Genomic DNA, 13,104 nt, shown 5'->3' with positions numbered 1-13,104 from the left:
CAAGGAACCTGCTTCCCTTCCTCTCTCTCTGCCTGCCTTTCTGCCCACCTGTGATCTCTGTCAAATAAATAAATACAATCTAAAAAAAAGAAGGAAAAAAAAAAAGAAAAGTCAGAGACCAAAACAAATTAAGGAGAAAAAAAAAAATCCAGGAAGGGAAGAAAAAGAAACACTGCAGAGAACAGAAGACAACATGAAAGTAACCCACGACAACCTCAAAGAGAAGTCAGTGAATCCATGACACAAGGACAGGAGGCTCAAGAAAGGCACACTGAGAGAACAAGGAAGAGAACAGGAAAATGTAACAGCAGAAACGTGAAAATGTGACATCAGGGTTGTAAGATAAAGTTGAAGAAATTTCCCAAAAAGTAGAAAGGAAACAAAATATAAAAAAGAGGATCAGATCAGAATCCTTTAACTTCCTTCCAAGAAACATTCCAAAAAAAAGAGAACAGAGAAAACAAAGAAGGGACATTATCCATGAACTATAACAAGAAAATAATCCAGGACACCTGAGTGGCTCAGTTGGTTAAGCGACTGCCTTTGGCTCAAAGTCATGATCCTGGAGTCCCAGATTGAGTCCCGCATTGGGCTCCCTGCTCAGTGGGGAGTCTACTTCTCCCTTTGACCCTTCCCCTTCTCATGCTCTCTCTCTCTCTATCTCTCTCTCTTTCTCTCTCAAATAAATAAAAAATAAAATAAAAAATAAATGAAACAAGAAAATAATCTAGACATGAAGGAATTTCCAAACTGAAGAGTCAACAGAATGATCAATACAATAAATTAAAAACTGGGGTCCCTGGGTGGCTCAGCTGGTTAAATGTCTGCCGTTGGTTCAGATCATAGTTCCGGGGCCCTGGGATCAAGCCCCAGTGGGGCTCCCTGCTCAGCAGGTAGTCTGCTTCTCCCTTCTTCCCCCCTGCTCATGATCTCTCTCACTCTCTCACTCATGCATGCATGCATGCTCTCTCTCATAAAATCTTTTCTTAATTAATTAAAAATTACCCACACCAGAGTACATAACCATGACTTTTTTCAGAAAACTGGGAATAAAGAAAAGATCTTAAACCTTCCAAAGAGGAAAAAACGGTCATGTGCAAAAATAGCTAAAGACAGAATGGCATCAGAATCTCAAGAGCAACCCTGATTTGAGAGGTGTGATGACTTTAAAATTTGGAAATAGGATTTTTAATCATGAATTTTAAGCCCAGCCAAACCACTGAGCAACTGCATGCATAAAATGAAGACATTTTAAGAGAATGTCTCAAAGATTTCTCTCACACCACCTTCCTTGGGAAGCTACCAGAGAATCTGTTTCATCCAAATAAGGGTATAATCTAAGGAAGAAGACACAGGAGCACAAGAAATAGGGGATCTAGAAAGGACAAAGGTGAGGGGACTTCCACAGATGACAGTGAATGAAGTTCTAGGTTAAGTTCTAGGTTACAGTGACCAGTCCTGGCTGGAACACGGGGATGGAGGGCTCCAGAGACAAACAGACAAATCAGAAGTGCTGAGATACATATACTGCTCTACTGACGCATTTGGACATAATGACAGCCCTACAGAAAAATAAGTGAATGAATCCCAGGAAAACAAACAGTTGTACAGAAGGTGGTGGCTCAGCCAAAAATCACTGTTACAGTCTCTTAATAATGTAAACACTGAATATCGACCTAACCAAAATGGTGGTATTGCTATACTGAAAGGACTGAAGGAGGAAAAGAAGGGGAAAGAAAGCTAACTTCTATCAGCCATGATAAAAAGTGGAAGAATAAGATCTAAAATTGAAAATTCACAAAGAAAGTGTATGTGTATTAATTTAAAAATCAAGATTAAATGTGAAGAAACACTTGAAGGGGTTAAAAGTGGTTCCTTCTGAAGGGTAGTTTCTAAGACTGAGGAGGGGTGAAGCAGAGGTCCTTCTGTTTCTTACTAAAATCCATACACTACTCGATGGTTTGAAGTGTTTTAAATGGTTTAATTTGTTTTAAAATTATTTGTTCATAATACGTATACAATATGCACAAATATATGTGCTATACATACACTGATACATGATGTAGGATACATTTAAAGTATATTGTATAAAATGTATTATAACAATCAAAACGGAATTAAAGAAAATATTCCCACAAGAAAATCAGTTATTTTATTTATATTTTTATGTTTTATGTTTACTTATGTTTATATCATAACACTCAAGAGAGTTAAGACTACATGATCTGGACTCTGCAAATAATTCCAAGAGCTGTAATTTCCTAAGGTCACCACTTTGAAGAAAACCAAGAATTTATATATGTTTTAGGGTGGCTCTGTCAGTTAAGAATCCAACTCTTTGGGGGCTGGGTGACTCAGTCATTGGGCGTCTGCTTTCAGTTCAGGTCCTGATCCCAGTGTCCTGGGATCGAGCCCTGGATCGGGTTCCCTACTCAGCAGGAAGCCTGCTTCTCTCTCTCCCACTCCCCCTGCTTGTGTTCCCTCTCTGGCTGTCTATCTGTCAAACACATAAATAAAATCTTTAAAAAAACAAAAACAAGAATCCAACTCTTGATTTCAGCTCTGATCATGATCTCAGGGTCATGAGATCAAGCCCGGTATTGGGTTCCAAGCTCAGTGGAGAGCCTACCTGAGATTCTGTCTCTCCCTCGCCCTTTTCCCCTCCCCCCACTCACACATGAATGTGCGCACACGCTCTCTCAAGTAATCTTTATTTTAAAAATAAATAATATAAATGTATACGTTTTAGTGTGTTTGCTCTAAAAAACTGTCCCAGTGTTTTACAGTCAGATATCAGTAACCAGTTAAAAGTGGTATTTGTTAGGAAAAAATCAAATCATTAGGTCATGAGAGATGACAAGCAGAACCAGTCAGCAAAGTAGTAACTGCCTGAGAGAGCCAGTGTGATGCCAGAAAGCACAGTTACACAACACGGGAAGTGAGATCATCACTTCATTACGCTCAACACCAGTTATATTCTCACTAGACAATCACACTCAGATTTGGATCTCACAGCTTGAGAAAGATGCAGACAACTTGAAGTGGATTCAGGTATGAATTAAAGGCAATTAAAAAGCTCAATACTAAGACCTCTGGCAATATCCAAGGAAGCTGATTCCTCAGTCTGGAGAGAATAAGAGAAGCAAAAAAAAAGCTTCCCCACAGAAAGCAGAGGGTCTCTGCTATAGAAAGAGTTAACATGCTTAAAATATTAAGGAAGAATCTAGGTTATATAGAACCTATTTTTCAGAGTCCTGGTTGTCCACAGTGCAGATAAATTACTAAAGAAGAAGAACGTTACAGTGTCCTTCTTCAGTGATAGAAGAAGTAAAAGGAGTAAAATTTATCCCACATTCTTTCCAGATGGCACACACATGAATGCAAGGGAATAAACGAAGATTTCTTAAATTTGAGATTCAGGAACTACACAATAAAAGGAAAACCAGAGGGGCGCCTGGGTGGCTCAGTGGTTTAAGCCTCTGCCTTCAGCTCAGGTCATGATATCAAGGTCCTGGGATAGAGCCCCACGTCTGGCTCTCTGCTCAGCAGGGAGCCTGCTTCCCCTTCTCTCTGCCTGCTTCCTCCTCTCTCTGCCTGCTTCTCTGCCTGCTTGTGATCTCTCTCTCTGTGAAATAAATAAATAAAATCTTTAAAAAAAAAAAGGAAAACCAGAATTATGTGTATTTATAAAAACGTGCCAAATAAACCCCAAAAGTTGCCTTGCTACCATAAATCCACTGAAAAATTAGGCTGAAGAACTACTTCATTTGTTACATCTAATCTTTAACGACTTTACATTAGTATGCTAACGTTTGCTTAATTTGCAAGCAATATTATGGCTGCTCCAGAATTAACCTGAAGTGCTTAACTTAACAGTTTGGTATAGTTCTCAGAAATTAAGAAATAAACCATTCGAAATTATTTCATATGGCTCCACCTCCCCTTAGCTCGGAATTAATGCTTGATTTCCCACAATGTGAAAAGCTGGCTTTGTTCCCTCTTTACCTTCAGTGCTGAGAAGGACATGTGGTCCACTCCCATAACTAAGGCTTTTAATCTTCTTTCCACATAAGGCTTCTAGCTTTTTGGGTACAAGTGTACTCTGGTTATCTCCAGTTCCTAGACAGTTACTATAGTTCAGGCCAAATACAAAGACCTAGAAAACAAATAGCTTTGTCTGAGTCACTTGGCCTAAAGTTACACAAAGGCTCCCTTCTCCACTCTGAAAATAAGACACACTCAAGTTCAGTGTGACAGCTCAGTAGGTAGGAAAAGATGGATCGCATTAAGAAAATTTCAAGCTCTGCTAACATTATTGAAGTTTTAGAATACGTGGCTATACTATGAAATTCAAAGAGTAGCAGAGGGTTGAGGGGTATTAAATCAAGAAACTGAAAAGAGAGAGAAACTGTATCAAAGACATGGTCTTCTTGAATTTCAGGTTCTTTTTATTCCCAACCTTTTCAGCAGATAAAGAGGTAGGCCTTGCTGGATCCATCTGGGATAGCGGTAGGAGAAAAGACTGGAAGGAAGGTAAGGGCCAAGGGGATAAAGTGCCAAAAAACATACCAGGGAAAGTGAAATGAATGTGTCTATGCATCTTCCACTGAATTAGTTCAAAACAGAGACTGATATGAGTAAACTTGCATTCTGGAAAGCTCAGCTGGCCACAACCTTTTCTTGGTCTTCAAACATCACACTTTAGAGCTCACCCCTATTCCACGCTGGGTTTTAAGAGATTCTTACCTCATCATTGTCAGTAACATACAGTGCTTCATTGGCTGAGGTGCCAAAGACACATGCTTTCCGAATAGATGCAATTTCTTGAGGGGAGAGCAGAGTGAAGATTGGCCACTTTCCTACATCCACCATGACTCTGGCTTCAAGTAATTCCTATAAATAAGCCGACATCTCTGCTGCAACAAAAAAAGGCCCCAAGAAAAAAATTAAATAACCACTAAACTAACTTCCAAAAAAAGACACTGTGAATAAAAGAAAAGAAAACCTAATTCCAAAAGAAAGTACCAACCTTTGGTTAAATGGATCACTCACTTTCCCCAGCAACCTCTCCAGTCCTTCCTCCACCGTTAGACCTGGACTTTTTTCTGCAACAAGAGAACAACTCGATAGAACCAGTTGCTGGTCTTACCAACTTACAAGTCAGTGCTTATCTGTTACAGACATGCTCACTTGCAACCAGAGAGCAGATAATGGAAAGGCAACTAACTGGATGAAACCAAGGTCTCTTGTCAGGCAATTTTTCTTTAGGTTACTGAGATAAAAGTTAAAGGTTACAGTACTAGTTTGTCTAAGACACTCAATTCTTGCTCAGGAGAGGCAGGGCGGGAAGGTGTGTGCATGCACTGAATGTTACAAAAATCAGAATCATTACCTCTACTTCCCCACTGTCCTCCTTCCACCCCCAAGATGCACTCAAAGATCCCCATCCTTCATAGAAAATCACTGCCATGCCAAGCCACTGTTTAATCATGGGAATGGGACATCCCTCACCTAAGTCTAGAGTGGCAAAAATACTAAGAAGGACAAGACTAAGATATACTGAATGAAACCATAAAATAAAGTATTATATTCTGGTCCTAATTTCTATGATATTTTCTATATACAGATCAAATTTCATTTCATACTGAAAAGGTATCAGATGAACAAGGGAAGACAATTCACCCTAATCTTGTTGTTCAAGGTCATGACTATAGCCTTCATGCAAGCAGCAATTAGCTTAAATAGTATCTTATAAAAAGCAGACATAGGTATAAATTTCCATAAAACTCTAAACTTGACCTGTTTAAGGAGTTTTACACAAAGAATCCATCCTGGTCATGCCTCCAATTCTTCTAGGGTTAAAAAGTATTTCTAGAAATTCCAGGGAGCTGCACAAGCACAAAACCCTACCATGCCAACTGAGTTTCCATTCTGGCTCTCACCTCTAGAAACTGAAATAGAACCAGTTTATAAATACAACCAGGATTTCCTAATGAGGTACAGAACTCCTGAAGTTCCTTCCTCCTCACTCTCTTCTCAGATCTCTAAAAATAGTCAGGAGAGCCAGGCTCAAGACCAAGGCCTTCTGGGCTACAGTACCTCTGATAACACCTAGAGAGAGCCTTGGGGCTTTGGTATACTTAACCAAGGCCTCAATTTTCACAATCCAGGGAGATTTTTCCCATGAGCACCAACTCGTCCAATGACAAGGACCAGATAACTACTATATACCAAGAATCACATCACATACTCAATAAGCATTTAACACGATCAGGACAGACTATTCCTCATCACTCAGACTACTGGAACAACATGTGAATGTTCTGAGAAGTGTGCATAGGCATGTGCTGGTGGGAACAGGTAAAGTTTGAGGAAGGGTGAAAAACTAATACATAAACATGTTCAAAAATTTTGTTTCAACCAGTTCAAAGGAGTAAAGTAAGTCTCTCTACTTTATCCCTCCCCAGTCCTCTCCTCAAAGGCAACCACTGTGAACAGTTGTTTCTAATTCCTTCCAGAGACTGTGTATGCTTATAAAAGCATTTTGTGGATGTGTGTGTGGAAGCCTTTCTTCCCTTACTTAACAGTGCTTCTTGGAAATCATTCTATATGAGCACATGCAGATTTACTTCATTTCTTTTCAATGGTACTATGTAGCATTCCATTACATCACGTTAACAACTTACCTGCTTCCATGAGAGACTGTTTAAGTCACTGCTAGTCTTTTCTTAACATAAACAAGACTCCAATTACTGTCTACATACATTATTGCACATACTTGTCTTTTTTTATACATGCATTTATAATATAAATCTCTAAAAATGGAACTGCTGGGTTAAAGTTTAACTGCTATTTTTTTAAAGATTTACTTATTTATTTGAGAGCCTGCAAGCACACAGTGGGGATGGAGGGCAGAGGGAAAGGGAGAAAGAGCCTTAAAGCACCACCTAGGCACCCCAAATTGCTATTTTACCTTTTAACAGTTACCTCAAATTGTCCCTTACTGAAGTAGTACCAGTATATAAAATAACTACCAATGTATGGCAGTACCTGGTTAGCCATATCCTTACCACACAGTTTTATCATGGTGTCTCAGTTTTGTTTCAACTTGAACTCCTCCTATGATGAGTGAGGCTGGGCATATTTAAAAAATAATCACAATAACAGCAATAATAACAACTGACATTTCTGGAACACAATGTGCCAAGTACTGTTCCTAATATTTTCTTTTTTTTTTTTAAGATTTTATTTATTTGACAGGGAGAGAGATATCGCAAATAGGCAGAGAGGCAGGCAGAGAGTGCGGTGTGGGGGGAAGCAGGCTCCCTACTTAGCAGAGAGCCTGATGCAGGGCTTGATCCCAGAGAAGGGGATCATGACCTGAGCCGAAGGCAGGGGCTGAACCCACTGAGCCACCCAGGCGCCCCATATTTTCTATTAACTTATGTAAATCCTCACTTTATAGACAAGGAAATGGAGGCAAAGAGATTTCAAGAATTTGGTCAAACCATTAAGTGGCTGAATCAGGGCCTGAAACCACACAATCCAGAATCTGGAATCTGCACGCACACTCTTGACCTCTTGGCCTCATGCGTCATCCTTTTACATAGAGTCCCTTTTTTTCTTCTGATCTATTGTTCTTTTCTTTGTTCTTGGTTTTTGTGTTCTTTGTATGGTAAGATTGTCTTAAATGCTCTTAGAGGTAACAAAAAAGATGCCACTTACCCTGTCCCACCCAAACGGCCTGACTTGTGTCTCTTACAAAACAGACAGGGAGGGGCACCTGGGTGGCTCACTGGGTTAAGCCTCTGCCTTCAGCTCGGGTCATGATCTCGGGGTCTTAGGATCGAGCCCCGAGTCAGGCTCCTTGCTCAGTGGGGAGCCTGCTTCTCTCTCTGCCTCTGCCTGCCTCTCTGCCTGCTTGTGCTCTCTGTCTCTCTCTCTCTCTCTCTGTCAAATAAATAAATAAATAAATAAATAAATAAAATCTTCGGAAAAAAAAAAAAAGGGAAGGAGTCACAAGAAAGGAAAACAGTGTAAAAGTCTAGAAGCAGATAAATCAATTCCACCCCCTCAAAAAAAAAAAAAATCCAGAACTTTATTTTCCTAAAATGTGAACCACATCAAAGTTAGTCCTCACATTTAATATTGCATATAATATAGAATTTTAAATAAACAGGGAAAACGGGGGATTTAAATTAGCCAAAAAAATATAATTTACCACATTTAAAATTACAACACAAAGGGATACTATCATCAAACTTAAACATTTTCCTGACAACAGTACAATTATTCTGAAGTCATTAATCAGTCATGGGCAACTCTGACCCCAAAGGTTTGGTAAGCTACTGAAAAATCAGGCTTTCATAATGATGGCTTATTATATGAACTTATTACATATTTCATAATGATGGCTTATTATATGAAGCCATTTCTAAATTACTTGAAGTTTTGTTTTACAAGATATTTCTCCAAAGGCTTATAAAATTAAAAGTTAAAAAACCAGGTCATGTATCTCATAGGTCCACACCCATCATAAAAGCAGAAAGTATTAGCAATAGCCTTGGTATGGTGGAAAAGACAGTGTCCTGAAGCACGTGTTTTATTCCCAGGTTGGCTTTTAATTAATCAGTGTGACATGCCACATACCTTCCTGAGCCTGGGTCTCTCAAAAATCTGTCCTGTAAGATTCTATAATGTTATGCTCAAGATGTAAAGAACAAGCTGCAGGGGATTTTGGAACACATAAGAACAAGGGCAGTAATGCTGCACAAGCAAGTAATCACTCCTAGCAACACAATCCTGTGAAGTAAACAAAGACCAGGAAGGAAGACAGGAACAGCGATCGAGATCAGTTGCAGACATTATGTTAAGCAGCTTCACATATATTATTTCATTTAATCTTCACGATACTCTTGTAAGGAAAGTTATAATCCATTCTTAGCAAATAAGAAGTGGGGCTCAGAGGTAAAGTGACATCCCAAGGTCACAGAGCAGTGAGTGGCATAGTCAGGACTCAATCCCCAGCCTTCTGAGTCTTCTTACATCAGAGAACATCAGCCCTGGCCCTTCAGCGGTTAAACCTCTCCAACATTACTTCCTTCTGACTTTATCCAATAATGTACACCAGCATCTGTTTTTAAAATGCTTCAAATACGAAAAGAACTCCCCCCCTCAAAATGTATTCACTAATAAGCCTCTATCTAGACTTGCCTGGTGAAACCTTGAGAATGTCACTCATTCCTTCCTTTTTCCGAAAACCACTAGGCAGCACATCCTGGAGACCAAATGCAGGACCCTTTGTCCTCAAGGAGCTCACAAGAGTAGATGAACGCAAGGTGCCTCCTTGGGCTACAGACTGCTACAGCACAAGGTGGTCTCCCTTAGACCATGTTCAAGATGAGCAGCTGATGACACGAACAAGGTATCCTCAGAATTCAGACAAGGTTCCCCAAGAAGTTTTGTGGAGGTATTATAACTAAGGATGTACTATCTGCTGTAAGGAATAGATCAGTTCTGAAGGTGGGCATGTGGTATCTCTTTCCTAGGGCAGTATAATATAAATGCAAATTCTACCAACATTCCCTAATTAACTCAAAATTATCATCATCATCATTACAATTAGATTACTGAGGTGAGATGTTGGGGGCAGCGAAACCTTTGCTAACTAATATTAAGAAAAGCATACTAAGATAAGTATCATTCTATCACCTTCTTATGTTTGATCCTCTACCACAAAATTACAAAGTGTGTATACTACAAATCCAAAAGGCTAAAGCAGTTGGAATCACTAGAAATTAACTAGCATTTAATCTGTTATGAAATCTATACCAGGCCCAAGACTCACCATGCCTAACAATGAGTCAGAAATATAAGGATCAGTCACAAGAAGAACAGTATTAGGACAGTTCAAATGTCTCATGACATCTACTAAATTTGCCCAAACAAGAAGTATTAACAAATTTGTTCTAACTGTATGGATTACACTGAAAGGTATATAAACATAGTTCAACATCCTTTCACTTAAGTCATCATGCTTCAAATAGTAATATTCTATCAGAAGCCACTACTAATAGGAAAGAATCTTCATATGCCTGCTCAACCTGGGCCATCCTGGATAGACACATACTCTGGAAAGTATTCAGCAGTGATTTTTAAGGAAGGTAACCCAATGCTTTTCCTTCCATAGTACTATGACACATCCCTCAAATGAAATATCCCAAGAGAGATGCTAATACTAAACTATGAGCTTATTCTTATGTTAAAAACAAAACAAAACACCCTGCAAAACCAGCAAGTGCACCTGTAAGGCTTAGCTATGTTAGAAAACAGTACGAGCTATGTGATTAAAATTTTAAAAAACATCTGTGTTCATCAAGGATATTGGTCTGTAGTTCTCTTTTTTGTTGGGATCCTTGTCTGGTTTTGGGATCAAGGTGATGCTGGCCTCATAAAATGAGTTTGGAAGTTTTCCTTCTATTTCTATTTTTTGGAACAGTTTCAGGAGAATAGGAATTAGTTCTTCTTTAAATGTTTGGTAGAATTCCCCCGGGAAGCCATCTGGCCCTGGGCTTTTGTTTGTTTGGAGATTTTTGATGACTGTTTCAATCTCCTTACTGGTTATGGGTCTGTTGAGGCTTTCTATTTCTTCCTGGTTCAGTTAGCAAACTCAACACCCAAAGAACAAATAATCCAATCAAGAAATGGGCAGAGGACATGAACAGACATTTCTGCAAAGAAGACATCCAGATGGCCAACAGACACATGAAAAAGTGCTCCATATCACTCGGCATCAGGGAAATACAAATCAAAACCACAATGAGCTATCACCTCACACCAGTCAGAATGGCTAAAATTAACAAGTCAGGAAATGAACGATGCTGGCGAGGATGCGGAGAAAGGGGAACCCTCCTACACTGTTGGTGGGAATGCAAGCTGGTGCAACCACTCTGGAAAACAACATGGAGGTTCCTCAAAATGTTGAAAATAGAACTACCCTATGACCCTGCAATTGCACTGCTGGGTATTTACCCTAAAGATACAAACGTAGTGATCCGAAGGGGCACGTGCACCCGAATGTTTATAGCAGCAATGTCTACAATAGCCAAACTATGGAAAGAACCTAGATGTCCATCTACAGACGAATGGATAAAGAAGATGTGGTATATATACACAATGGAATACTATGCAGCCATCAAAAGAAATGAAATCTTGCCATTTGCGACGACGTGGATGGAACTAGAGGGTATCATGCTTAGCGAAATAAGTCAATCGGAGAAAGACAACTATCATATGATCTCCCTGATATGAGGGAGAGGAGATGCAACATGGGGGGTTGAGGGGGTAGGAGAAGAGTAAATGAAACAAGATGGGATTGGGAGGGAGACAAACCATAAGTGACTCTTAATCTCACAAAACAAACTGAGGGTTGATGGGGGGAGGGGGTTGGGAGAGGGGGTGGGGTTATGGATATTGGGGAGGGTATGTGCTATGGTGAGTGCTGTGAAGTGTGTAAACCTGGCGATTCGCAGACCTGTACCCCTGGGTATAAAAATATATGTTTATAAAGCTGTAAAAAAAAAAAAAAGAAAAAAGAAAAAAGAAAGGATGAATACCCAAGTTTTGTAGCAACATGGACGGGACTGGAAGAGATTATGCTGAGTGAAATAAGTCAAACAGAGAGAGTCAATTATCATATGGTTTCACTTATTTGTGGAGCATAACAAATAGCATGGAGGACAAGGGGAGATGGAGAGGAGAAGGGAGTTGAGGGAAATTGGAAGGGGAGGTGAACCATGAGAGACTATGGACTCTGAAAAACGATCTGAGAATTTTGAAGGGGTGGGGGGTGGGAGGTTGGGGGCACCAAGTGGTGGGTATTGTAGAGGGCACGGATTGCATGGAGCACTGGGTGTGGTGCAAAAATAATGAATACTGTTATGCTGAAAAATAAAAAACTAAAAATAAAAAAAAATAAACAAACCTGGATACTAAAAAAAAAAAAAAAAAAAAAAAAAAGGTTTTTAAAAACATAATCCATACAGATAAAGGACACATACACACCAAATGTATTTCTCTAGTGAGATTAAGAGGTGATACTTTCTTTGTACTGCTCAAATATATTCCACATTTCTGTAACAAACACTTTGTGGCCAAAAGATAAGCAAATATTTTAAATGAAAATAAAAGCTTAGTTATTTGAATTACATATACCCCCTAAACTGCTAAAGTTTAAAGAGAGATTCTTGCCTTAAATTTACAGCCTAGGATGGCAGAGTGTTTCAAGCAAATCTGTAAAATGAGTTATTAATATAAAATTAAATGTAGAAAGTAGGAATGTAAAATGTTATAGCCAATGTAGAAAACATTATGTCAGTTCCTCAAAAAATTAAAGATAGGGGCTCCTGGGGAGCTCAGTCGTTGAGCATCTGCGTTCGGCTCGGGTCATGATCCCAGGGTCCTGGGATTGAGCCTCAAATCGGGCTCCCTGCTCGAAGGGAAGTCTGCTTCTCCCTCTCCAACCCCTCTGCTTGTGTTTGTGATCTCGCTGTATCTCTGTCCAATAAATAAAATCTTAAAAAAATAAATTAAAGAATTACCATATGATCTAGCAATTCTACTTCTAGTATAAACACAAAAGAATTGAAAGCAGGGACTTGAGTAGACAGTTGTACACCAATGACCAGGGCAATGTCATTCACAATAGCCAAAAGGTGGAAAACTCAAATAACTACAAATAGATGCAGGGATAAACGAAATATGGTATCTACATACAAAGGAATAGTATTCGAACTTAAAAAAGAAATGACTGAGACATGGCATAATGGGGATGAACCTTGAGAACATCAGGTTAAGTGAAACAAGCCAGACACAAAAGAACACAATTGTATGACTCCACTTACAGGAGGTGCCTAGCCTAGTCAAACATATAGAGAAAGAAAGAATGATAGTTGCCAGCAACTGGGCAGAGATGAGAATGGGGAGTTACTGGTTTAATGAATACAGAGTGACAGTTTGGGAGGATGAGAAAGTTCTATGGAAACAGGTAGTGGTAACAACTGCCTAGTAATGTGAAGAATGTTCTTAATGTCAGTAAACTGTATA

General features: G+C 39.3%; 1 protein-coding gene across 9 annotated transcripts in view; it reads right to left on the bottom strand.

Moving 5' to 3' along the window:
- RCBTB1 (RCC1 and BTB domain containing protein 1) overlaps positions 1 to 13,104 on the bottom strand; it is a 52,819-nt gene that overhangs the window by 29,672 nt on the left and 10,043 nt on the right. For 5 of the 9 annotated variants that reach the window (XM_047723369.1, XM_047723367.1, XM_047723371.1 and 2 more), the window contains 3 exons: positions 5,030 to 5,105; positions 4,747 to 4,916; positions 4,006 to 4,156 (listed from right to left, as the gene is read on the bottom strand). In XM_047723369.1, the coding sequence (XP_047579325.1) occupies positions 4,006 to 4,156; positions 4,747 to 4,872 (277 nt within the window). In that variant the 5' untranslated portion in view covers positions 4,873 to 4,916; positions 5,030 to 5,105. Of the gene's footprint in view, positions 1 to 4,005; positions 4,157 to 4,746; positions 4,917 to 5,029; positions 5,106 to 13,104 lie in introns of those variants that run through there. The other 4 variants (XM_047723374.1, XM_047723373.1, XM_047723375.1 and 1 more) reach the window with 2 other exon arrangements.

Source organism: Lutra lutra, chromosome 3 (genome assembly GCF_902655055.1).
Source record: "Lutra lutra chromosome 3, mLutLut1.2, whole genome shotgun sequence".
Lineage (NCBI taxonomy): Eukaryota > Metazoa > Chordata > Mammalia > Carnivora > Mustelidae > Lutra > Lutra lutra.
The sequence above is the reverse complement of the archived record's forward strand: the minus strand, read 5'-3'. Positions and strand labels throughout refer to the sequence as shown.